The 27,705-nt window shown below is 41.8% G+C and overlaps 3 protein-coding genes across 7 annotated transcripts in view; 2 read left to right on the top strand and 1 right to left on the bottom strand.

Moving 5' to 3' along the window:
• itpr3 (inositol 1,4,5-trisphosphate receptor, type 3) overlaps positions 1-4,343 on the top strand; it is a 77,064-nt gene extending 72,721 nt beyond the window's left edge. Inside the window, exons 56-58 of the mRNA XM_035382559.1 lie at positions 100-260; positions 916-1,077; positions 1,852-4,343. Coding sequence (XP_035238450.1) covers positions 100-260; positions 916-1,077; positions 1,852-1,968 — 440 coding nt within the window. The 3' untranslated portion in view covers positions 1,969-4,343. The remainder of the gene's footprint in view (positions 1-99; positions 261-915; positions 1,078-1,851) is intronic.
• Positions 4,344-5,218: 875 nt separating this feature from the next.
• On the top strand, positions 5,219-12,518 carry LOC118207531 (C->U-editing enzyme APOBEC-2-like). Of its 2 annotated transcripts, none has more exons than XM_035381201.1 (3): positions 5,219-5,605; positions 7,338-7,868; positions 9,490-12,518. In XM_035381201.1, exons 1-2 carry the CDS (start codon positions 5,373-5,375, stop codon positions 7,864-7,866), a joined length of 762 nt encoding a protein of 253 aa, XP_035237092.1. In that variant the 5' UTR covers positions 5,219-5,372; the 3' UTR covers positions 7,867-7,868; positions 9,490-12,518. The 2 variants fall into 2 exon arrangements, with proteins under 2 accessions (XP_035237092.1, XP_035237093.1); XM_035381202.1 differs by having other exon boundaries at positions 9,475-12,518.
• Positions 12,519-14,165: 1,647 nt separating this feature from the next.
• On the bottom strand, positions 14,166-27,705 carry oard1 (O-acyl-ADP-ribose deacylase 1). Of its 4 annotated transcripts, none has more exons than XM_035381455.1 (5): positions 27,687-27,705; positions 19,193-19,367; positions 18,143-18,201; positions 16,124-16,236; positions 14,166-15,198 (listed from the first exon to the last, which is right to left on the bottom strand). In XM_035381455.1, the coding sequence occupies exons 1-5, from the start codon at positions 27,690-27,692 to the stop codon at positions 15,096-15,098; spliced, it is 456 nt and encodes a 151-aa protein (XP_035237346.1). In that variant the 5' UTR covers positions 27,693-27,705; the 3' UTR covers positions 14,166-15,095. The 4 variants fall into 4 exon arrangements, with proteins under 4 accessions (XP_035237346.1, XP_035237344.1, XP_035237345.1 ...); XM_035381453.1 differs by lacking the exon at positions 27,687-27,705 and adding an exon at positions 20,320-20,558; XM_035381454.1 differs by lacking the exon at positions 27,687-27,705 and adding an exon at positions 20,341-20,558.

The following is a 27,705-nucleotide window of genomic DNA, read 5'->3' as shown; positions in this document are numbered from 1 at the left end:
CTGTGTTCTGTGTCCTGCCTGTGCTGTTATAGGGCACAGCTCTAACCTGTGTTCTGTGTACTGTCTGGATGTAACACACAGTATTTTGTCCTAAACCAGGCCTGGAGCGGGACAAGTTTGACAATAAGACGGTGTCCTTTGAGGAGCACATAAAGGTGGAGCACAACATCTGGAACTACCTGCAGTTCATCGTGCTGGTGAGAGAGAAGAACAAGACGGACTACACCGGGCCCGAGAGCTACGTGGCCCTCATGATCAAGGTGATGCCCGTCCCGTCGTCCTGCTTCTGTACCTCTGGCTCTTTTCCGTAACAAAAATAAAAGTTCCGTTTTTTGGGCGCGCTGGGCGGGTTTGTCCGGCTAAGGCACCACTCTCATTCTCGCGTGCGGACGAGCCACACGGCCTGGCATCGAATCCTGACCGCGCTCGCCCCGACTCGTTAGCTGCGGTTTAAGAAATAGCGGCGGCTGACATTGCATGCTTTGGAGGAGAGCACATGCTTATATGCGCTCTCCCGATTGGCAGTGGAGGTAGCAGCACTGAGCATCGATGAACAGGATTGGTCATTCTAAACTGGAGAGAAAAGGGGAGCGATGCATTAAAGAAAAAAATGCAAGGGACATGCCTTATACGAAAGCATAAAGGATGTGTTTAACATGTTTAAAATGTATCCTGTCATATAAATTACTGGTTGGCATTCACTTAAATTCACTTAATTCAAAAATTTCACAAAACTGCATAATATTGCTCAACTAAGGCCATTGGTCCAGAGCTGTAGAAGTAGTTTTTAAGAAACTTTAACGCTTCTTTGCAGTTGTTTGGCTGTGCATACAGATGCTTGACCTGATGCCTAGGCGTGCCTTTAGTGTGTGTTCAAATGGTGATTTTTCTTGTGGTTCTTCAAATGGCCGCCAGAGCAAGAACCTGGACTGGTTCCCGCGCATGCAGGCCATGTCGCTGGTGGTGACGGACAGCGACGGGGAGCAGAACGAGATGAGGAACCTGCAGGACAGACTCAGCTCCACCATGAAGCTGGTCGCTCACCTCACCTCTCAGCTGAGCGAACTGAAGGAGCAGGTAATCCTGCTGCATTGAGCGGTCAGATAAAGCAGAGAGACACACAAACTCATACACACACACATACACACACTGACATACAGATACACACGCACTCACACACAGATATACACACGCAAACACACACACACAGACACGCATACACACAGACACACACACACAGATTTTGTCTAAAGAATGGAATGGAAATTTAAATTGATAAACTATTTATGAGAAACATACTAACTTTTCTGCACAGTCAGAGGTTTATACATGATTTATAAGATCAATGTTGTTATTTTGTGTGTTATTTCGTATGTTGTTATTTTTGTGTGTGTGTGTGTGTGTGTATGTGTGTCTGCGAATGTGAGTATTAGTTATAAATACAATATAGAGGAAACATATAGCACAGCAGTTGCAACATTGAGAACAGACTGTTTTCAAAGCTTCAGCTGTAAGTAAAAATAGCTAGCTGTACTCAAAACCCAGAAATTCCAGAAATGTTAAAATTGTAAGCAGTACTGTAGGAGTGAAACAGACTCAAACAGGTGTGTTTCGCCCAGCGCCATTCCTGTTCTGTCAGTGAGTAGCAGTGTCTGAGCCTGACAGAGTGTCTGGTTTCCTGTGCGGCAGCAGAGCCATAATGTCTGGTTTCCTGTGTGGCAGCAGAGCCGTAATGTCTGGTTTCCTGTGCTGTAGTAGAGCCGTAATGTCTGATTTCCTGTGCTGTAGTAGAGCCGTAATGTCTGGTTTCCTGTGCAGTAGCAGAGCCGTAATATCTTGTTTCCCATGCAGATGACAGAGCAGAGGAAGAGGCGGCAGAGGATGGGCTTTGTGGATGTGCAGGCGGGGTCCAACTCTGTGGCCCCTACAGGGGCCGGTGGGAGCAGTCACCAAATCATTAAAGCTTGAAATCTGCAATATCACGATGTTCTGGAAGAACATGGATCCTGCTGTTGCTCTGACACTGTTGCAACGTCACTGAAACACTGGTCAGACATTACACATTGGCTTTGAGCTTTGTCTCAGGAACCCCTAGTGGACAGCTCAGCGACTGGGGCTTTCCTGGTCTTTAACCCTTTAAGATGGGAGATCATAAATGTGTGATTAGAATGTTCTTAACTGAACATTCTAATTCTGATGTAACAGTCACTACTGGTAACTGAAAGCAATGGAGTTCTAGAACATGGACATGGAATTTTGAAAAAGCATTCCATGAAGCCTGCTCTTCAGAGAGATAAATTGACTTGCTCAACCCCCTGTGGTGGTTTCTGACGAACAGGAAATGCTCTGGACTTTGGTTCTCACAAAACATTTGTGAGAACACAGAGACAGGACCACAACCACATGTCACAGAACTGTGCGCACTTTTCCTATAATTGCTACCTGATGCAGTTCCCAGTGCAGAATGACTTAACACTGACCACTCCTTATGGAAACTGAAGTACTAAATGGTTAGCAAGGTTACATACTGTATGTTCAAGATCTCTATATATTTGTTTTGTTTTTTTGCTACTGAATGTGACACCATTCTGTGTTTGTAAATGTGAGTTTTCCCAATTTTCCAATGGGATTCGATTCTTCTTAGGTTCAAATGTAACACTGTTTTTCTTTCAAAGGAGAGGTTCACTAATTTCAAGGCCCCCAATGGTTTTTCATAACTTGCTGTGGCTTGTATACAGTTGCCATCTTTGTGTTCTGTTGCCCAAGCAATGAAAGTTGAGTTCAGTGGTGAAGCTTTAGTTAAGAGTCTTATGGTGCGTTGCGGTGTTGAATGTTTTTTAGTGTTCACTTTAAACGCACTTCCTGTGTTCAACACCCTGGCCTTATGGGCCCGGCATTCTGTTCTATTCTCTTTTTAACAACTCTGTGTGTGTGTTTGTGTGTGTGTGTTTGAGAGAGAGAGTGAGAGTCAGAGAAGGAGAAACATTTATGTGGCCTTGCCAATAAAAATCTTGACATTTGAGAAAATTTGCCATACTGCTTATAGCTCATTGGGAACAGTGGTGAGAACTGCCTCACCTATGCTGTCTGTTCATCTGGGGCTGCATTCATGAAACACATCGTGTATCGTGGTATTCAGAGGTTTTGTTCATGAACCAAGAAGTGAATTGGCTATTGGTAGCAATCACTTAAATTTCATGATCGCTAACCAGCTAACAAAAAGCAATCTTTGTGGATAAAATCAGTTTTCTTGCTGCCAAGTCAGTTTGAAAGCTCAACATCAGGCTTAGCTCATAACGCTATGTAGTTATGTTTCTACGTTCAGGGTACATCAACAGCAAGCAAGATAACACGAGTTAACATATTGTTTAAAAAAGCAATGTGCATTTTATCTCACTTCAATGCTTTTTAGGGTTGATTGAGTCATGTTTCTAGGTCACGTTCCCTGCCTTCCCTTAAGATAACTCAAGTTCTCCTTTAAGTAGGAGCAAAACAAGTATATCCACTGTCAGTTTTTTTTTTTTTTGTCTGGGCCCCTACATCCAATCAGATTATTCCATTATTGAGGACTTGACCTTAAACCCTTTACAGTGTGGGAAATCACCTAACTATTTAGGAAAGACATTATGGAGAAGGACATTTTAACACTCTTAAAATTTGGCATTTCAGTCTGCCCTCAGCTCATCGTTGTGAACTCACCTACCCACAAGTCTAAGTCCTGCCTTGAGTGACCTAACTACCAGTCTGTCTTCATCTGTTGGCATTCAGGGGGGTATGTACAGCCCCTCAAAAGGCCTGGGCTAGAATGTTTGCTTTGGGAAGGGGTACCCCAGAGACTGCATATGAACAGAGCCCAGAATTATGTGCGACACCCCTGATCATCCAATCATAGATGGCTCGGGTCATACAAGGCTGGGTCAAAACAGGTGGCCGGACACCTGTCTCCAAGGTGAGGGGAACTCCAAATAATAAACAGGAAATCCACACCGGACCAGGGCGTCTCGAATTCATTATTCTGTACTGACGTCCCTCTAAAATGGAAGCACAAAGTAGACAGTAAGGTGTGCGTTTCCTAAACAAACACTGAGTGGCTTTGCGATATCTGTGTCATGACCTTATTTTAGCACTGTGACCTTCATCATCTGCATAGTTCAAACATGTACTTTTTAACCTGTTGTCTGTACTACTCTGAAAGAAATCCTGTTGTGTACAGTTGTCATCCATTCAGTGTATATGCAACAATATTATAAAACTGCACAGATAAGATAATGGATAGTATATCATAAAGGTACAAATTAACCTAAGTTTGAACTTGTGTAATCACTATAAAACCAGATACCTTAGCCTTTTGCTGTCTCTGATAGATGTATGCAGTGTAAAAATGAATGCACTACATAGCAACTGTAATGCTATCTGTAAAAACACATTATCGTGTAATCCTGTTTCCAGTGCGGTGACTACATGAGAGGCATGTACTCTCCTCGCCTTTAAAAGCAAAGGCCCCTAGCTGATGCGCTCGCACACGAATGGCAGGGGGTGGGTGAGGGGTTGGGGGTTTACAGTTGGGGGGGGGGGCTTAGGGATGGGGGGATGCCCTCTGTTGGCCTTGGTGCTAGGTACAGCAGAGCGGTATGGAGTTACACTCCCAGTCAGCTGTGAATACTAAGCTAAGGAGAGGGCTAAGAATAGCCGGCTCCCTGCCAGAGTATTGACAGTGCATGCCGAATCAGGGCTCTATTCTGACACAGCAGAACAGGGCACTGCTGCACAAATCGCTTTCTCACGCAACTGCCATTACCGAAAACACCGTTTCCCATGAGCCAGAGCTGCGTGTGGGAGAGCTTTCTGCAGAAGTGGATCAACACTGCATGCTGGGATGGAACCTGCTGTAACTTTGTGCAAAGCGCCTCATGTAAACTGTTTCATTGAATACTCATGGATTTGAACATTTGAGTCAACCAATGGTGGCTTGAGAAGGTAATTGAAAGGGGGAGGTTCCAACATCAGTGAATTTCACATACTATAGTACACATGAGTTAAACCAATAGCAAACTGGCAAAAAATAAATAACTGAAATTAAACAATCTGCCATTCCTTGCTATGTCATCTCCCTTTGCAGAAATGCAGGACCAATCACATATCATTGAGCTCAAGCCCCTCCCCCACCCACCGGTGATTAGTCCGGGCCTTTTTATAGTCAGCCTGGGAGAGACTTCAGCAGCTGCTGCCTGTCCTGCGTCTGCTTTCTGTCCCGTTCTTCCTGTCTGCAGCCACTTCTCTCCTCATAGGCTCGAGCCAGCACCCCATGCGCACACAGAACACACACACACACACACAAACACACGTGCGTGCCTACATCCACCAGACCAGCTATGGCAGACAACACTGGAGGGCAGACTGCTGGTCCAGTTCCGGTACAAACGGCGGAGAAAAAGGTGGAGATGAAAAGTGAAAAGGACAAAAAGCCAGACCAGGCAGGAGCTGAGGGGGCAGTAAATGGAGCAGCAGATGGAGCAGTGAATGGACCAGCAGATGAAGGAGCAGTGGAGAATGGGGAGTTTCTGCTGGAGCCCTTTGACCTGCCTCCACTTGAAGTCATCGCTGGGTGAGTACAGCATCACTGTCAGACCTGTTACACACTTACCTGAGTGAGTACTAACACTGTCAGACCTGTTACACACTTACCTGAGTGAATACAGTATCACTGTCAGACCTGTTACACACTTACCTGAGTGAGTACTAACACTGTCAGACCTGTTACACACTTACCTGAGTGAATACAGTATCACTGTCAGACCTGTTACACACTTACCTGAGTGAGTACAGTATCACTGTCAGACCTGTTACACACTTACCTGAGTGAGTACAGTATCACTGTCAGACCTGTTTCACACTTACCTGAGTGAGTACTATCACTGTCAGACCTGTAACACACTTACCTGGGTGAGTACAGTATCACTGTCAGACCTGTAACACACTTACCTGGGTGAGTACAGTATCACTGTCAGACCTGTAACACACTTACCTGGGTGAGTACAGTATCACTGCCAGATCTGTTACACACTTACCTGAGTGAGTACTAACACTGTCAGACCTGTTTCACACTTACCTGAGTGAGGACTAGCACTGTCAGACCTGTAACACACTTACCTGGGTGAGTACAGTATCACTGTCAGACCTGTTACACACTTACCTGAGTGAGGACTAACACTGTCAGACCTGTTACACTCTCACCTGAGTGAATGCCAGCATTACACACTTACTTAAACATGTACTAGCACTGTCACCTGTTACACTCTGTTCACTAACTGTAACTCCAATGAGTTGGCAGTTCCATGGTGAAAATACAAGCTGAGGGATGACTGCGCCTGTGCTGTCTTAAAACTCATTTTTATTTGACAGCTTTTGAGTGTCGCTGATTAGTTGGTTTATAAATAAATCTGATTGATTTATTGATTGATTGAGACAGTGAATAATGCCTTCATGTAATAAACACCATTCCCTGTGAATGCTGAAGTGCAGCCAACAATAAGGACCGAAGGAATTAACTCTATTAATATAGGTTTGGCATTTGAGTGTGGGCTGGGAAGAATGACTCATTCAACTGGTTGGCGCCTTGCTAGTTAGCCCGTCTAAGAGAAAGTCAACAAGCCACTTCAGCTAAAAACAGCCGATACTCTTCCCCAGAGAATCGGATTATCACCATAGAGCCTCGTCTCAGCTGTCTGCCCAGATTCATTCAGAAAGCTAAAATTAGAGGTGCAATGTATGATAAATGAGTACGCCTAATCATAACTGTCTTTAGCGGAGATTTGCGGGCAGCTCTGTACTGCCGGGGTGACAATACTGATTGGCTAATTGTTTTGTAGGCCAAGGGGTCTAATGCTAACATTTTTTCCAAGGAGCATATGTGCTCCTAAATAGAAAGATTTGCACTAATAATAATCTCAATTTGTTGATGCACAGGGGACAGGGGGTGACTGGGGAGCAGGGTGTAGGAACTGGGAGCGCTGGGGGGAGGCGGGGTGAGCTGGGGGGGTGAGCTGGGACCACAAGGGGGGGGAGGTGAGAGGGTGCAATAGCAGTACAAAATTTTCCTCTGCAAGAACATCTGTGCATGAAGAATTGCTGCCAGTGGGAGAGGCTGGCAGTGTAATGTTGATGGTTCATTTCTGCACCTTATGCAAAACTCTACGTGTTTCTCCTATTTAAAAGCTATTTTTGTCCCTTTTTAAACAATTATTAAAGCTCGTCACGTCTTCCACAGGCCCAGTAATGGAGGAAAAGCAAGTTAACCTTTTCTCTCACCTCCTGTTTTTTTTTTTTTTTCCCTCCAGGGTGAGGATAGACCCTTTCTCCTTCAAGTTCCAGTTCAGGAACGTGGAGTACTCGTCCGGCCGGGGCAAGATCTTCCTGTGCTACATGGTGGACTCCGAGGGCAACGACAGCCGCGGGCTGCGGGGGTGCCTGGAGGCGGAGCACCTGGGCCCGCACCCGGAGGAGGCCTTCTTCCAGCGGGTGCTGCCCGAGTACGACCCCAAGGTCAAGTACCTGGTCACGTGGTACGTGTCGTCCAGCCCCTGCACGGAGTGCGCCGCCAAGCTGATCGAGATCCTGCGGGCGCGCCCAACCCTGCGCCTGGTCATCTACTGCTCCCGCGTCTTCCTGTGGGAGGAGCCGGAGATCCAGCAGGCCCTCAGGGCCCTGGCCGGGGCCGGCTGCAAGCTGCGTATGATGAAGCCCGCCGACTTCCTCTACATCTGGGACGCCTACGTGGAAAACGAGGGCAAGGCCCTCGACCTCTGGGAGGACTGCCAGGACAACTACGAGTACTACGAGACCAGGCTGGCGGACATTCTGCCCTGAGGGTGAGTCCGAGCCGGAGGTTCTGGAGAACGAAATAGGATGTGTGAACACAAACAGTGTGGCCCGCTGATTGGGTAGCTTTCATGTCTGAGCCAGCTCAGATTTGTTTACGCACCCCTGTCAAATCACCATATAGCAGGGGTCCTCAATCTTATCCAGAAAGGGCCAGTGTGGGTGCAGGCTTTTGTTCCAACCAAGCAGTAACACACCTGCTTCTACTAATCAACCACTAGAGTCTTTGCCAAGGACCTCGATTAGTAGAATCAGTTGTGCTACTGCCTGGTTGAGATAAAAGCCTGCACCCATACCGGCCCTTTCTGGATAAGATTGAGGACCCCTGCTATATAGTTTGTCCCATTTTTTTACAAGTCACATTCTACAGACATAATTATCAGAGGTGGAATCTCCAGGGGTCAGAAAGTAAAAGTCCTGCCATGTGTTTCTTCCACCCTCAAACTCAACCAAATGATCTCACTAATTAGTTCTACCTCCTGGTTGAAGAACTGTGTTAAATTAGCAAATACAGATTATTGGAACAAAACACTATGGAGGGCTTTTACTTTCTGAACCTGGATTTTCTACCTCTAATAATTATATGAAAATAAACAATTGCACGTAGCAATACTCCCATTCGTCCAAATTCATGAATTAATTTTTAACAGTGAAGTTTATGGGTTTATGATCAGCATGCATGGGTCATAAAATTTTGAAGGGGAGTGTACACTGGCATCATTGGGTACACAGTTCTGAAATTTTACATGAGCATTATGTACACAACAGCTGCATACATGCATCTAACTAGGCATACAAACCTTTCGATTAAAGAACGCTAAAGTTAAACTGGGCTAGTGTACTTGGAATTTTGTTTGTGTATATCTGTAGTGTAAAGTACACTGAAGTCTATGTACTATAGTCATAGTCAAAGAATGGTTATTGGTACCCCTGTTTGGAACACACACACGTATGCATATAAATGCAAAACATTTTCCTGCACAGTCCAAATCGTATCTTATTCTAAAAGTATATTTTAAAATAAAAATTAAAACTTTGCATGACACAACTCAGAAAGCATAACTCTGTGGTCAGTTTGTATTCCTGAGCGTCTCTGTCACTGGCGCCCCCCTCTGCAGGAACTGAGTACTGCAACAGCATGTTTGACATACCAATGCACAGTAATGGTGATACAAAGCAACTATGCACCTCCAAAGACCAGGAACTGGTCAGCGCATGAAGGACAGCACTGTTTTGAAACGGGGAATGATTTCCACATTATAACACATACACTGTGTCTTATCATGGAGAATGATTCCCACATTATAACAGATACACTGTGTCGTATCATGGGGAATGGTTCCCACATTATAACAGATACACTGTGTCTTATCATAGGGAATGATTCCCACACTATAACAAATACACTGTGTCTTATCATGGGGGTTTTTCTCATTATAACACATACACTGTGTCTTATCATGGGGGGTTTTCTCATTATAACGCATCACTGTGTCTTATCGTAAGGAATGATTCCCACATTATAACACATACACTGTGTCTTATCGTAAGGAATGATTCCCACATTATAACACATACACTGTGTCTTATCTTCAGCTTTGTCTTTCTCAGGGCTCGGGAATCCCAGCGCACCAGAAGAATCTCCGTGGTGCCACCTTTCCCCCCTGTGTTTTCGCTGGGCCCGTCGCTCCTCCTAAATCTGTTCCCCCTGACTGGTGACCTGTCCGGACTCGCTCGCCCAGGGGATTTTCCGGTGCCCTTGCCCAGGAGATTTTCCGAGCTCAGCAGTGGAGCCTCCTATTGTGGCGGGAGTTTATCGCTCAACAGTGCCAACTTACGCTCCAGGAATAATTCGGCATTTGCGATCTGGGCTTCTCCAGCGGCTGTACATAGAATCCGACACTGATCACACTAAAAAGGAACTCGGAATATCAGCAAAAAATAAATAAATAAATAAATAAAAAAAGAAAGAACATCAGAAATTCCCTTACTTTTTCTAATCTTGGCTGTGCTTTTAAAGCCCGTCACTTTATGTGCCAAGAACCTTGTTTTTTCACATTTTGTGAATTCTTTAAAGCTATAATCTCAGAATTGGACAGTAGTGTATCTGTCTAGCTTGTGCAAGTTAATTTTAGTAGCAAGACTATATTATTTTGTCTCACATCAGTCAAAAGCAAAAGCCGAGAATGCACTTTTTAAATGGCAAATTACAATTAACAAGTGACAACTGCTGTGTCACGAAGTATATTCTTCAAAGATTAAATGTGCAATAAATCAGATATTGTATACCACATGCACATTTTATTTCTTAAAATCAAGCTGAGTAAATATCGGATTATAGTTTATAGTCATGTTTTATAATACTTTCATAATACTTTTTTTTTTAGCACCTTTCATACAAGGAAAGAAGCAGTAGAAGGTAATTCACAGTCGGGGAAAAACCCAACATGAAACTAAAAACGGAAAACAAAGGTGAACTAAATACTAAAGTTCCAGAAGAAATAGTTTGCTTGCCATCTCTGCAGGAAATACCTCTCCCTCCCTCCTCTCTCCTTTATCCCATCCATTCCCATTCCCCTTTTCCTTTCTCTTTTCCTTGCACACCCCATACCTTCACAGGATTCGAACAATTAACATTTACACAATACAGCTGTACTAGTAAAACTCAACAATACACAGCTGATTATCAATATTTTGTGAAATTAAACATCTACAAGATTAATACCAGGTTGTAGTCTAAAACATAGTGTTCTATAGAACCAGTGGACAGCTGCTACTAGCTATCCACAAAATGGTCGTGCCCATAACCAAAACAAAGATAGTAGTGCTCATGTAATTGAGCCTAGCTAAGGCGGCTAAACTACTAGCTGAGCCACCACAATATTCACCAGCTAATATGGCAATGTGCTTAGAGTTAGCTGGCAGTCAGGTGCGACGCATATTTAGCCAGCAGGTTTGTATTTCAATATTAACAGTATTAGATTGTGCTAGGTAAAACAATGTTTAGTACATAACAAGCTGTGCTACTCTTGCACTGGCAAGAGGCTCTCTACCTTTTCCAGCTGATTTAGAGTTTGTAGTAAGTAGGAAACCTAGTTTTTCAGCAAGTTGCTACAAGTTTATCCACTATCTTGCTTATTATGGTTTTATATCAAGTTACGACTAAATGGCTTTCTATCTATTTTAGCTGTAGTTAGCAAATTAATGCTCAAGCTTCTTTTTAAATGACGGGAGTTTATAGCATGTTAATACTTAGGACTACAATATCTCAGAGTAGAGGTAGTAAATGTAGTTTGTCATCAAGATGGCAAGAATTGGGCAATTTTACTGTATTTGCATGGTAGCTTGCTAGCAAGTATTAGACTCAGAACATTCTTAGTTACCATGGTAATTATTGAGTTTATTTAGTGGCCAGTATGGAATTTTGAAGTGAAGTGAGCATGCATTTGCACTAATATGAGGCAATGGAGTATTTTTAAAGCTTTAAAAAGTATAAAGGATCTTGTTTAACTACATACAAATTATGTAACAGGGGTCGGGAAGTTTATGGTTGTGCAATTTGGTATGTGTAGCTTAAAAAGTCAGTTCAGAACTACTATAATAATAATAATAATAATAGTTTTAGTAAAGATTCTATTGGAAAACAGTAGTTTATGCCTTCCATGAGGAGACTAAATATATTAAATTCAAACGTATCCTTTCAAATTCTAAAACAAAATCTTCATCACATGATGCACAATGTACATCTACAAACAGTTTGAACTGGTTCCACAGGTCTATACCAGATCAAGTTTTTGGTAGCAAGTAGCATTAAAATATTACGCCTAGTTTAGAACTAAGACATTCCTAATACGAGCGCAAACTATTAAGATCTAAATATAAAAACCAAATTTTGCCTTGTTCCAGTTTTATTTATGCTCAGAGGACAATGCATAATCTTTTTTTTTATTTCAGCGAACACATTCTTCAATACATGCATACAAAAAATTTAAATCACAGAGCTCGCTATTAGAATAGCTGAAGAACACCTTGTTCTCTACGTTTGTTAAAATGGCTGAAGATCACCCCTGACTCAAAGCCACGTTGCATTAGACAGGCGTTCCGCAGTGATGAGACCAAGGCCACACACTGTGAGCCGTTTCTCTCCTGCTTAAGCTCTCGGTTATATCCGATTCGCTTGATTCAGCTCCTAATTGAGCATAGGACCGGGGTTCAATTTTAACATGTCACTTATTTTGTAAACGGTTTATTAGACCTGGTGTACCATTGTTCCGTATGCAGTCATCACCAGCCTAACTTTTTTTGCAGGTCTTGTGAAATCTGGCTGAATGACCTTCAGGCCACTGAATGAGGTCAGTGGGTTCCTTGCCATGTTATTTGGTGAGAGAGGGCAATTTCTCCCATCAGTGAACGTCTTCCAACAGTATCCTGAACTCTTAAGCAATCTGTTGCATGATACCAAGGGCTTTACCTGGCCTCACACTACTCATCTGGCGGTCTTATCCTGGCCTGGTGGTGTGTCTCTCAAATGTTCTCTAAACCTTGTTTTCGTTCTCGGATATTTGCCAGTAGTGTGCACATCTTCAAAATGCGCATCATTTTGGATTTTGGGTAATCTTCGTTTTTTTTGTTTGTTTTTTAAAAAAAATAAAAAAATTTATCCCAGTATATTGTAATCTTTGTTATGTGGTCTAAGCATACATTGCAGCATGTACAAAATTAATCTGTCAGCATGCAATACAAAATAAATGTTGGGATACAATATAACTCCATCTTAGCATTGGTTGTACATTCATGTTTCATTTCTCAACACTGTCTGTAATGACTATCACTTGATTGCTAAACTTAGGGTTCCACAGATGACAGAGGGAATATATATATAAGATTCAAGTTGATAGCCCAGATGGACATGTGCTCTATTATTTATCAAGGCCCACCATACAAATGAGGGTACATTTAGACACCCAGTTAAACTTGCATCAAGTTCACCAGTGTAAGACCTGGTTTAACAGATTACAGTATGTGATGAGATGTTTTGATTTTGTGGGCTTGGATACAACATGGATACACATTTGCTTGTTCCCCCAACCATATTACTTAATGAAGTTAGCAGTCTGTGTTGCTTTTTACAATCAGGAATTTATGTCCAGATTATCTGATATTAATTTCAGAGGTGGGGACTGTATTGTCTATGGCTCATCACACTTTAGAGACTTGTGACTTATGTTGTGAGAATATTGGTTGGTCTCGAATAACTTGGCCTTGTTTATTTGATAAGACAATATGATTTGAGATATTTCAGACATATTCCATAGGATATGTGAGCAGAATGTTCCTGAATTTATGAAAGCAGTATTTTTATCCACCATCATGCAGTAATTGTCCAAGAGCAGCGCATTTCTGCTTGGTGCACAAGGGACCATTTTGAAATTCACCCATGGAGAAATTCAGAGTAACAGCATGTGTTAGCTGGCTAGTGTAGAGCCGTGCTACCGGTCATATTAAGAGCACTTCCTGCCCAGAGCTGTGACAGTGACGGTGGAGAGACTATGACTGCGGTGCCGACATCTTCACCAAACATCCTCATGCGTAGTTACAGGGACTTCACCATCCAGCCCAACAGGTGTTCGGTGCTAAGCAGGTATTCAGCTTGTTGAGGACATCAAACTTTGTGAGGCACTCACACGAGGCTCCATCAGAACAGGTAAGCTAACCTTATCTTAACAGTTATGTGGCTAAATTGGTAGCTAGCTATTTTATAAACACATAAACGTAATAATCTACTTGATCTTATTACACATTAGCTCTTGGTACAGGCAAGCCAAAGTAACTTAGTCTCTCCTGCCCTTCCAGGTCTTTATAGATTGTTCTTGTCTTGTTATCACATATTACAAAAAGAAATGCAGCAGATATTTTTATGAGCTCCTTTAAAATCGTATCAACATTAAAATAAGTTGGTTGTAAAAGATAAGAACACAGGTGTTTTCTTGTATTTTCACTTGGTGCAAGATTTTAAAGCTCAGTTTGTCATCAGGTACTATTTAGTCCTCTCAATATCCACACCTTAAACAGAAGAGCAGGTAATGCATACCTCCTTTGCGCAACATATCAAATGTCATTTTAATGACACTTGTTGGATTTTAGACACTTGCTCTTACACATTCTGAACGCAAGTTCCTGTGTGTGCCATAATAGCTGAATACTTGGTGGAATTTTCACACCCAACAATCAGGGGAAAATAGTGTACAGAGAAGCAATTACAGAACACAAACACACTGAATCAATACTGCTCATAAAATACCACCATGAAAAGGCTTTTTTTAATATAAAATAATTAAGGATTGCCACTTTAAGACACCCTTACTGTCTATATATTTAATAGACTTTGTGATCACAGGTTTTCACCGATCATTTAGAATGTCACTGTTATACAAAAGTGCAAAAGGCCACAACTTCCAAAATCAACTACCCGAACGGTCTCGACAAAAAATGAGCAATTAGCAATCAAAACAATTTTGCTGAACAAATAGTTTGTTCTAGTTATTTTAACATTAAATAAAATATTTTCATTAATATTGAAAACAGACATTGGCATTCATTAGGAGAAAGGAAGGAAGAATGAAAAGAAAACAACTTACGAACATTTCGTATAAAAGTTCAAAATCATGAGTGGCATCAAAAATAGCAAAATTACAAACTGTTGTGGTTCTGACCACATAAAAGAAACTCACAGAAATTAGGTAATCGACTCGTTTAACAGGACATTGGAAAACAAATGCACTAAACTGACTGAAAAAGCCTCATCAGCTCAGAAAAACCTCAGTCAAAATGCTGGACAGCATCAGATTCAAATGGCAAGAAGTGTCCAGTAGAGGTCAGGCCTTGATCACACTGGGACCAGTCCGGGTTCTCCAGGCTCGGTATGTGTACAGTGTGTACACTGCAGACCTGGCTGAAATACGCATTTGTTTTGGATTCAAATACTTTTCTGTTCTCTACTGATCTTGCCTGGTGTAATCTAGCCTGCCAATATGACCAGAAGGCGGGGTTTGCACTTTTTAAGAGTATTTAATTGGTTCCAATAAAATGCTTGTTCCCCCCTCCCCCCCAATATTATTTAATGACAACATCAGTAAACATAGAGAAGTATTTGAATCCAAAACAAATACGTATTTGACCCAGGTCTGGTACACCGGGACGGTCCGAGTGCTCCAGGCTCATAGTGTGTACACCGTAATGCAAATGTCCGTGTCTCCAAAGACGTCCTCAATCATCAGAGACACGTTCTCCCACTTCAGACGATCCAGTCCACAGCCGATTCTAAGGAGGAAGCGGAGATACAATTTCAGTTTTAATTGGAAAATATTAGTGGTTGACTCATTTCTGTTAACTGTTACTGTGATGCATATGTTGTGGCAACGAGAGGTTACCCAAGTATCCTTATTCCTCCACAGAAAAAGTCACAATATATTTTTTGCAACACGTACCAGCTTGAACAAGTGCAAAGGTACGTAGCAACGGCCTACGGGATCTCCTAGCTACTACAACTTGTAAAGCAGCATCTCCTTATCGTGTAAATATTTTTATGCGAATGAGCAAAACAGTACACTGATGGATGCAAAAGCAAGTGTATCACCCAGGAAAACTAGCACATGTAGACGATTCCCTGACAGAGATTATCTTGAAGAAAATATACAACATAACTGTCTCCAGAATCAAATGTGTGTGTGTTACTTCCATCAGAAAGCCTGTGGTGTAAAGCTCAATATTGGGGTTTTGTAAATCTCAGCATTGGGGTTTCGTAAAGCTCAGCATTGGGGTTTCGTAAAGCTCAGCATTGGGGTTTTGTAAAGCCCAGTATTGGGAATTTGTGAATCTCAGTATTGGGGTTTTGTAAAGCTCAGTAGTGGGGTTTTGTAAAGCCCAGTATTAGGAATTTGTAAAGCTCAGTATTGGGGTTTTATAAAGCCCGGTATTGGGATTTTGTGAAGCTCAGTATTTGGCTTTTGTAAAGCTCAGTATTGTGTTTTATAAAGCTGGGTATTGGGATTTTGTGAAGCTCAGTATTGGGGTTTTGTAAAGCTCAGTATTTGGGTTTTGTAAAGCTCAGTATTGTGTTTTGTAAAGCTAGGCATTGGGGTTTTGTGAAGCTCAGTATTGGGGTTTTGTAAAGCCCATTGTCAGGGTTTTGTAAAGCTCAGTATTGGGGTTTTGTAAAGCCTGGTATTGGGGTTTTGGTGTGTACCGCGGCATGGATAGACGGGTCACGCTGTTCTCCAGGCAGTGCCGCTTCATGGCCTCCAGGCTTTGCCGCAGGCTATCGTAGGTGGGCTTCTGGCTGGCTTTTTTCTTAGTGATCTTATAGTGAGACAATAAATACAAAGAAGGGGGGAGAGAGTGAGGGAGGGGGGGGGGGAGGGAGAGAAAGAGAGGGAGGGAGGGAGGGAGGGAGAGAGAGAGAAGGGAAAGAGCCAGAGAAGGAGAGAAGAGAGAAAGATCAGTTATTAGTTAGGTTAGGGGTTAGTGAATACCAGGGCTGCCCAACCCTGTTCCTGGAGATCTACCATCCTGTTTCTACTAATTAGCACACCTGTTTCTACTAGTTAACAGCTCACAGAGATCTCTAGCTGTTGAATGAGGTGTAGGTACCATGGCCTACAAAAGAGTGTGAACTGCAAAGCTCATATATCTACCTCAGAGTGACTCATGTAACCACGCCCCCTTCAGCACCTCTCCTGTAACAGTATTGGCTCACTGTAAATTCGAAACGCGCAGCCTTCAATAAAAATGGGAGATTGCCGGTGTTTCGTTCTCTTTTTTTTTTTCTCTTTTCCACTGCTCTCTTTTCCATTCCTCTCGGTTCCTTTGTCCTCTCCCTGGACTCGCCACCTCCCACGTGAGTCCACACGCCAGGAACAGTTCGCAAGGCCTGCAACGGAGCCAGGCCCGAATATCCTCGGTGGCTGCTGGCGGAACGAGGCGCTATGAAGCGCTATTTTTAGAGGTGGTTCGAAGAACCAGGAGGGCCACGCGCGACCGACGCATCCTGCAGAGCGAGTCCCAAGAAGCAAGCGGCTAGCGGAGGATCCGGTTGCGTGTTTTGGGACAGAAAGGGCGACCAGCTTCCCCTTTCCACCACAACCTCCACAGACTTCGCACATTTTTTTCTAACAACCAACCCAAAGCAATGGACACTCAAGTAAGGCTGTAACTCTGGGCTTAGTACAATTAGAGACGGACCGAATTTAGCCACATTTATGATTGGATGTATGTAACTGTGACGGTTATTGTGTTTAATGATTAATGTAAACGTTCTGTTTGTTCGGTTGGCTCATCCACTGTGCTGCGTTAGTTTTAATATATGTCACGCACAGAACATATCTTGCATGTGATCTATTTTAATTACTAACCAGTCAAAACACGACATGCTGATCTCTATTAAACATCTATAGATAGCTATTCAGTTACCCTATACCTGTTTGGTATGCTTCATATGCCATTGCTTCTCACTATCTTTGTCTATATTCAAAAACCCCTCCATTCATACTCCATCTTGTTCCTTTGGCCTCCGTGAACACGTGTCCGCGGTACACAACCCCCCAGGTAGGAGAACATCCAACATTCCTCACTCACATACTCACACGCACACATACGCACACACAACACCTATACACACATGCACTCATAGTTTGTTATACATCATCGTAGAGAACTGTGCTTTGCCTTTTCGGTACTTTGTGTTTAATAAACCTTATTATATTTACACAGTTGTCTGTATTTATATTACCGTGTATTGAATTCAGTCAGCCGCTGCTAATTCAAAGAACTTAATGAATACCTTCGCCCCTTAGCTAAATCATTTATATTAATTTAGTATTAGCTGAATGATATTATGATTTGGTTAAGATTGACTATAATGTGTAATTTTAATAATAATGAATTGAATTATTAATTTGAATTGCTAATTTATAGTTTGTATAATTATCATGAGACTGATTATTACATGCTGGCGCCACCTGTGAGGATATTTATGTATATCTTCTACAGTTTGCTGCCCCACTATGAGAAGTAGCGGCATGTCCCCTACAGAGGTTTGTTAGGGTTGGAGTAAAACTCCACAGGCAGTAGATCTCAGGGTTAGGCAGCCCTGGTGTATACTATACAGTTGGGCAGGGCTTCATGCCAAGGCTTACCCTACCCAACCCCCCCCCCCCCGCCCCCAACGGTGACAGAGCCTCGCCACCTGTGCCAGGTGCCCTCTTACCAGGTAATACACCCATCGCTCGCCACGCCTCAGCACCGCACAGTCTCCAGGGGTCTTCTCTGCGTAAGACAAGGGACACGTTTTACACAGATTTTTTATTACTATTATTTTACATCAGCCACACCCATTGCTAACAGGTGCACAGCATCAAGCATACAGCCGTACAATCTCCAGAGACAAACACTGGCTGTGGAATGGGTCGTACTGAAGAGCTCAGTGACATTCAACATGGCACTGTCATAGGATGCCACCTTTCCAACAAGTCAGTTTGAAAAATTTCAGCCCAGCTAGAGATGCTACGGTCAACTGTAAGTGCTGTTATTGTGAAGTGGAAATGTCTAGGAACAACAGCTCAGCCGCGAAGTGGTAGGCCACACAAGCTCACAGAACGAGACTGCTGAGTTCTGAAGCACTATCGAGTTCCAGACTGTCTCTGGAAGCAACGTCAGCACAAGAACTCTTCGTCGGGAGCTTAAGGAAATGGGTTTCCATGACCAAGCAGCCGCACACAAGCCTAAGATCAACACGCGCAATGCCATGCGTCGGCTGGAGCGGTGTAAAGCACACCGCCATTAGACTCTGGAGCAGCAAAAATGCGTTCTCTGGAGTGATGAATCACGCTTCACTATCTGGCAGTCTGATGGACGGATCTGGGTTTGGCAAATGCCAGGAGAACGCTACCTGCCAACCCTGGCCTTACATCCAACATCAGTGCCCAACCTCACTAATGGTCTTGTGGCTGAATGGATGCGAATCCATGCAGCCATGTTCAAAAAATCCAGAGGAAAGCCTTCCCAGAAGAGTGGAGACTCTTATAGCAGCAAAGGAGGGACCAACTCCATATGAATGCCCATGGTTTTGGAATGAGATGTTCAGTAATTACATATGGGTGTGATGCTTGGGTGTCCACATGCTTTTGGCCTCATAGTGTATACACCGCATGTTCCCAAACTGACATTACAACCAGTTCCTGAAACCACCACTTCCATACACCTCTACAGCTCTGCTGTGCTAAAAAAATAAAGACTGAGGAAGCGCTCTGGGACTCACGTTGAGCTTTCAGCTCAGCCACGCCTGCAAATTTTTTCTTGAAGATGGTGGCGATGCCCGCGCCCATGCGGCAGTCTTCGCTGATGCAGTGGGCCAGCGCTTCATCGGCGGGACTGGAGAACAGGTCGCCTGTCACGTGGCACAGGCTCCACCCCTTGGAGGCAGGCGGGAGAGGCTGGACGGGGGGGGGACCAAAACAACAGTTACCGCACCTGCAGTTCTGAATCCCGTATGTCTGTCCACCTACAGAAATAAGAATGACATCTGGAAAGGCTTTTAGCAATGTGAACAGAGATATGTGCAGGGCAGTGGTGAGGGCACGGAAGAGCACACACACGCCTATTAGAAAATGATCACTTAATTAGTCTGAACAGGAAAAGAAAGAGCACGTGGATATACACTCTGCGAAGAATGAAGGGAACACACAAATTGATGGAAGACATGGCGAGATATACCCAGGCTGCAGCAGGGGTGTCCAATCAAAATGGAGGTCTACTGAAGTTGCAGCTTTTGTTGTAGTCCAACACTAAAATTAAAAAGTGAACCGAATCGTCAGCTTGGAGTTTGCAGCTAAAGCACTAGTTCAGGGAGTACCTAACCCTGGTCCCGAGTCGTCAGGTGCGCTGGTTCTTTGTTGATACTCAGAATTTGAGGGATGGGTGTCTTAATACATAATTTTCCTCTGCGTTTTCCCTTTGAGCCAGGATTATTTTAAAATTAATCCTTTCCATAAACCCAGTGTTGTGAATCCCTTAAAAATTAAAAGTTGCAATGTAAATGTAAAGCAAGAAAACCAACTTCAAGGAAGTCCCAAAGCAGCTTGGAGGCAACTTAAACACCACTGCAGGTGAACTACGAGTAATATGACCGCGACTAAAAAGCTTGATTGTGAAACCGAAAGTATTCTGGTTCGTACATAAAGTGAACTAACGAAACGAATTCGTTTGCAAATAAATTCAAGATACGTTAATGTGTTCTACCTAAAAGAAAGCGGACAAATGAGCTTCAGTAAAACTCAACCAAATGCCTAATGGACAACAAAACTGTGGAACTCGGAAAAGCTACCTAGTTTGCTCTTTAGCATGCAAATTCTTGCCGTTTGCTATTCTAACTAGCTAGTAACTTACGTCACATTTGTCTTCCTTTTGGTCACATTTGTCTTCCTTTTGGTCACATTTGTCTTCCTTTTGGTCCTGAAGCGCTTCAGAATGCATTGCACTGAACTTTGAGGGTTACGAAGAGATTACTTCGATAGCAACATTTATCTGTCACAAATTAAGGCTAGTTCACTTCACGGTTACACTCTACGGATAGTTAATTTGTCCATGTTTTAGGTGGACATGCCTAAAAAAGGAAGCACATTATTTAACTTCCGGTGTCTGCCACGAGCGAAAAAAATTCAAATAGCGGCCTTTGTGGACTGATCTGAATTGTTTTAGAAATTATTTTAAATAATTGTCTTTGAGAGTTTACACACACTGTTAGGCCAATTTATAATGTTAATTTATTGGGGGTTTTAATTTATTTTAATAGCCTATTATTATTGTTTTAATGTTGGTTTATTCTTTAATCTCAGAAATTAAATGAGGGCTCATTCCATCAATGCATCACTATTTCAAATATTTCTTTAATTAAATTCCTGGAAAATGTTCTAGCCTTTTTCCATTTTAACGTGAGTTATTACACAGAATGCACGTAAATAAATTCTACAAATGAACTGTTGGCTATTTGAAATCCTGCAGGTCCGACCACTTACTGTGTTTGAAGGTGCAGATGTTCCCTCGCTACCGTGTATGCGTACAAATTTTTCAAATATGATTAATCTTTTAGGAAAAGTAAATTATTTAATGTTGAACAAACACTTCTGAGGTGACCGAATAACAATTTGTAATAAAATTCTTGCATTAAATTAAAAATAATTTCTCTTTTATTGAAAACAGACCTGCACACTTTCAAAACAAATGTGCTTTAACACGCTAGATAAGGAAAATACATTTTGTGTTTCAACACACTATGTAAGTTCCCCCTTATAACATAAATTGTACATTTGTAATGCAAAAGTAGTAACTGACACAAATTGTGTTGAACATGTTTAACATACAAAAAGTATGCTAAAAGGCTATCCTAATAGGCCTGTACATTCTTCTTGAGTGTAAACATGGCTTGAATGTGCTTGACATAAAATAAATAAATCTGTATTTAAATGTTGCTTTGAATGTGCCTGTATATTTTATATTTTGACTGATAAAATAAATTTGTAAATAATTTTATTTTTACCCATAGTTGCGTTCAGCAGTTCAAAATACATGTTTCAGCTTCACTAAATTATAGGCTAGAATGGGCCTGCTAGCTAAGTTATGTTTGCTACAAAGCTTGAGCGCAAGGGCAACAAGATGGCTAACGTCAGTGCACCTAACTGAAAGAATGTAATTTTCAGGTTAGTCTGACTCAGTCAGTCAGGTTGTTACTGGTCCTCATTCCTTGACGAATAATTTCTGTTAACTTCACCATCAGCTATTATAAAGCCATTTACAGTATAATACTTAAGGGACTCAAACTGGGGAACCATTAAAATGATCACTGTAGTTATCCCCTGTATGATCTCTTTGACGAGATCTCATGTAGCGCAGAAACAAAGGCAGTGACCTCAAACTGCAACAAATTTAATAATGATGGTATGGCTATCTTCTGCCAAAAATGGTGGCTCATAAACTAATGTGTCAGTCAGTGTAATGATAGCTAGATCTCAACAAAAGTCTGTTCATTTAATTTCTGCTTGTTGCTTATCACAAGTTACGCATCTTTTAATTACCAACTTAAACACTTTTTTGAATTCACCATTTTTTGGTTGTCACTAGCTCTGCAAACCACTCATACTTCATAAAAAGCAATACTTGTCTGACATCAAAATGGAATAATATCCAACAGAACATGTCACTTCTATGAGAACAAGGATTTATACCAAGTACACCATAAAATTTAGCCTTGTAATAATGACAAAACTCATTTTCTTCCATTTCTTCTTTGCTTGGGTAGCCAATACATTCCTCTACAAGCCTGTGTCACTGATAAACTGCCTGCAATATAAACAATTCCGGGTATATAAAAACAAACAAAATATCTAATTAGATTGAAGAACTATGCTCCCCAATAACCAAATTCATCAGAATCAGAGGTACTGCGTGGATGCAAAATGCAAACAGGAACCATCATTTCAAAAATGTCCACAGTGTGCTATGAAGCATTTTAGACGAATCACCAGCTGCTAGAATAGTATGCCACAGCAATAGCATTCTGCTGCCATGAACATGTTTTCTGGTGGCTAAGTCACCGGTTTGGTTGGTGCACTGTGCTATTGCAGGAGCATGGGATGTGGTTCACATTCTGCCGCACAGCTCACAGAAGAGTCCGATTACGACTCATTAAGAGTGCCAAAGCGATGCTGCTTATGCCTGCACGAGGCCTGACTCCACCGTCAGCGCAGGAAGAAAGGGAAAATGCTACGGGTTACGCGCTGCTGTCGATCATATCATTCTCTAAGAGTTTTCCCTGGTGGTCAATGTTTAAGGGGGTTATACGAAGGACAGTGACCACGTGGGTTTGCTCTCGTCTTTAAGCCTGATCAGTGCTAACGGAAAGATTAGAGTAATGGATAACTACAACGTCCCACACTGTGGTTGATACATGCAAGCCAACACAATATTTTAAGACTGTAAATGGTAAAACATCTTGAGTTCTTTAGGTTCTAAAATAAAACCCAAATTATTGGAGCATCAGTTTTTTTTTAAAAAAGGGGACATTGTATTAATTAAGAGTACTAACACAGGATTCTTCTTTTTTTCGCTTACTTGTGAATGAGTTTAGTTCCACCATCTAAAATATTAGCATTCCTGACATACGTTTACATGAATGAGGTCAAACAGAAGAACTCCGAGAAGTTAATCTTGTACAGGTGGGCAAAGATACCAGTCCTAAATTATTTAAAACAGGAAAATATTTATCACAGAACTTGAAAGCCCCAAACCCCTGAAAGTTGCACATTATGTGCTATAGAGTATATGCAAATTATTAAAGACACTTTACCTTGCCACACGATTTTATTTTTCAGTTTCAGTTTGTGCCACGCAAGTGCTGCTTTCCATCTCTAAGCACTCATTAGCTCTGTGTATCTATGTGAACAACACAAATGGCTGTAGATCAGTACTTAAGCACCTGCAGTCAGCACCCTCTGTTGAAAGGGAGCAGTCCTCCCTTGGTCCTCTTTTCAAGCCGCTTTAGTCAATAGGTGATTTTATTGTGGGCACACATAGCATACGGGCTCTGGGGAGATGTGCAATGTAAAGAGTATGTGTTCTAAGTAAGCACATTACTGTATTTTTCTGACACACCATAGCAGGTCATCGTGTTATGTCAGTTTATTCTGTGCATTCATTTTTCTCAACACTGTCCACAGCACCCAGGTGGGAAGTTAGATTCGCCCGGCTGGGGCTTCCTTGTGGACAGGTTGATTTTTATCCCCGTTATTCTAGCTGATAACACTGTTTTTTTTTTCCATTCACAGTGAGATGGCTAACCTCAGAGTTTATGACCCGCGAGGTCAGCCAAACGAGACACTACAGAAGATGCAGTAGACACAGTTATGAGAAATCAAACCTCTTCCTGTCACTGATGCAAAAAGTCACGCATTGCACATTTCCCATGATACAATTATAAATATTATCAGAAAGGGCGACTGAAAAAACTAATCTGCAGCTTAAATGTAGTTAATTATTTCTGTTAGGGCTCAGAAGACGTCTTGCATTGTGGTGTGGTTCCTGCCTTACCGTACCATAGAGCCTTGTATTAGTCCAGTTATGTCAGTCGTGTTTCTTACAGACTGACGGATTGGGAGCGGGTGAAGATAAGATATGGTACCCGAAGTAGGTCAGTGTGGGAGAGGTAAACGACCTGAGGATTACTGAATGAATGAGGTGTCACTTTATGAGTGATTTTCGATTATTTATGATGACCATGTTTAAGCAGTGTGATGTGTTACTTGGGGGTAGTTGATTTTTAATTTTGAATCTGGTTCAAAAACTATGTGTATAAAGTTCTTTCATATTTTTTTCAAAATATATTTTACAGTAAATATCAAAATAGTGAATCATATTTTAAAGTTTTTGTAAACTATCTGAAGTGCAATTTGAAAATATTTTGTTTTCTTTAGAAAGTATTAAAATTCAACTTTTTCAACTTATACATATTTGAATTAAATTAAATTTCATAAACCCTGTTCATCTTTTTTATCTGAAAGATAAGTCTCTCCTTTTAGTAAATTTGTCTTGAAATAATTGCCGATTGAATGACTTTGTCTCTGTGATACCTCTTTCGACTGCACTTCACTGTGCAAAGCAGTCTGTTTTAACATATGCACACAAGCATGCAACGTGCAAACCCAAGCACTTCATATTGAACAAGTTCATCATAAAGGCTAAAGCATGTGATCCCATTTCCTGTCTGCAGTGCCAGAGCGTTCTGTTTCATGATGACCTCATCAAAGTGATAAGTACTTATCAGTTCAAGGATCCCGAAGTCCCAAATTTAGTTGTTGATTCCAATCAAGTAATCCAATGGTTTGTGCTCATGACCTGCACTTCATGATCTGCCCCCCCCCCCCCCCCCCCCCCCCCCCCCCCACCCGTGGCCTACTGTTGCCTAGTGATGCGCGTCTGCAAAGCTGCTCAAGCAATCCTATTAGGAGTCCAAGTCAAACCGGTCCATTTTGCCAGCTGCTCTGAATTAGCGAGCCGTTCTCATTGGTCATTGGTTAAAGTGTTATCCTATCACACTGGTGTAACCTTACAGACTAAAAGCGTCACGGTGCAAATGTGTTTTAATGAACTGAGCCCTAGGAAAAGCTAGGAGTCAAACTGTATTGTGTGAAAACTAGTAAAACAGTGTTCTGGCTGAAGCATACTAAAACTTAATAGTACACACTCTTAGTGGGTTTTGGCATATTTGTTTATTGTATGTTGTTGTCAGCATTATGAATGGTAATGAAAGCACGCCCGCAGTTAAATAATGTTCTGTAATATATAATGACATTTTTATGGAAAAAAATGTCATTTTCATGGAATAGCACTGATGCAGGACAAATGCTATGCAAGAACATATTTTTATTGGCAGCAATCATTTTGCTTTTTTATCCAAAATATATATTTACATAATACTGATTAAAAATAATTTCAAAGAAGGAATGCATTCAGAGGAAATAAAATTATTTTGGTTTCGGGCCACAGCAGCCACACAAAAGCATGTACAAAATCAGCATATCTCTGGAAGCAGTGGTCAAATTCCTGAATCTCAAGCAGACACAAATCTGTGACTCTCTGTGCTCCGATGAGCTTTGATTGAGTAACACAGCTGCTGTGGTAGGATAAAGGCATTTATGTTTGCCATGCAAGCCATCTTGGTTTGGAATTGGTGTTGGACAGCACAATATTTCCGGCATACATTTTACCTTCGTTTTTTTATGTATGGTGTTTTTACTCCACTGTGAAGCACTTTGATTTCCACCTATTAAAGGGGAAAATAAAGTTTAAATTTGTATTATTATTGATGTTGTTCTTATTATTGTTGTTGTTGTTGTTATTGTTGTTCTTATTGCTCTTATTGTTGTTGTTGTTATTATTATTATTATTATTATTATTATTATTATTATTATTATTAAGGGAATGTGTGGGATAGACACATCTTTAAGGAGTCATGAATAATTAATTTATCTTTACTGTTGAACTGTGACCTCATTCTGTGCTGTACTGTACTGGTTCAGAGACTGTCTCATTGATGATCTTTGGCTCGTTTCTGCTGAAATGTCAGCACATAAAATCAATTCAACGGCACAGGAAGGGTGACTGGCCTGTTTACCCTATTTTCTGGCTGAATTATGGGGTGTCCTGGATCCGCCTGTTGTGGTGGGATCATTGCCACGGCAAACACAGCCATTGGCTGAGTGAGTGGAATATGTTCCCCTGTCTGAGGCGACTGCCCTTGTTTGGTCGATGCCGCGTCGGGCTCAGTCATCAGTATCCGCAAGTGGAAGACGGTCAAGGTCCTGAAATTGTTATTTATACATGTAACCTTTGATTTGATAATGATTTAAATGTTTATATTATGGGCTGAAACACTTGTTGCAGTCAATTCTTGACTGGCCTGAAAACATGTATTGCATTTTTAAAATTTAAAATTTTTAAATGTATTTAATATGCATGAAAAGAATTGGAAAGAATAACCTTTTCTGTGAATTTCTTGTTGTCACAGTACAGTTGCTATTATAAGTTGTTTTATTACATTCTTTACATTCTTGTTGTTGAGCCATCTTTTAGCAGCACTTTTGGCATTGAACAGAACTACCTTCTAGTTTCTAAGTGAAATATAGGGTTTTTGAGACTTAGAGACAAGACAAATTTTCCCTGGCAGGGCTGTTACCACAAGGACAGACCTGAATTCAATTATATTCAATGAAATGGAATGAGGCTGTTCTTCTGTTCTAACCCTATCCCTAACTGAAACACAATGTGAGAGACGCAGAAGCACTGATTCTGTCTCACTGCCTTATGTGCTTTGAGAAGATCTGACTACTCATATTAGGGGTTGGCTGAATTGAAAAGGTTTCTCTGGCTCATTTTAAAACATAATAAACGCAAGCGATGTAAACAATGCATCATGCAGCTACAAACCTTTTGCTATGCAGCATAAACACATTACTGGCACATCAGCTAAATTAGATAAATAAGGGATTTAATTTAATTAATTATTTGAAATAAGTGCTGTACTTTTGCTATCATAATCCAGGTTTGTCCTTCTTCCAGTTTATTCTTTCACATCATTAATTGCTTTCATTTTTTATGTTGTAGTTCCTTTCATTCTAGTTTAATCTCTGAATTAACCTCATTATACCAGAAATAAAACGAGCACTGACAAATAGAGAGTGCAAACTGAACATGTACCGTCAGTAGGCTACCAGTTTACACCCGTGTGTCTGGCTACAGGTCTCGACCAGCGGAGGAGCAGACGTGCGGAGAGAAGGTGATTACCGTGCGTGTGAACTTGAGAAGGCTGCGGAACTATGTCAGGAAACCGAACGCAAATTCAGGGAGACAGGGGTCACCTGCCTTCCCGAGCTCGCCTCTGTCCCACACGCTGGACGGGGATCCTTCCTGCTTGTGTGATGCCGAAGGTGTGGATCCAATTTTGCAGGATTGTGGATTAGCGCGTGCAAACTCCCGGGTTTTACGAAAATCTCGTTAGGGGCTATTAGCGCCGCTAATCGGATGTGCGTAGCTGCCTAGACCCTTCCAATCCCCCTCGGGCGTGTTGCCAGCTAATCTTAGAAATGAAGTTACGGCTTTCTGTCTTCCCACGCTCCCTTTTATGATGCAAATGATATTTCAAAAGAATATTTCTTATGTTTCGGTGTTGGCGAGTTGTCGACATGCATTGGCGACAGTCGTACCTTCATGAACCATGTGTCT

Source organism: Anguilla anguilla, chromosome 11 (genome assembly GCF_013347855.1).
Source record: "Anguilla anguilla isolate fAngAng1 chromosome 11, fAngAng1.pri, whole genome shotgun sequence".
Classification (NCBI taxonomy): Eukaryota; Metazoa; Chordata; class Actinopteri; order Anguilliformes; family Anguillidae; genus Anguilla; species Anguilla anguilla.
The sequence above is the reverse complement of the archived record's forward strand: the minus strand, read 5'-3'. Positions and strand labels throughout refer to the sequence as shown.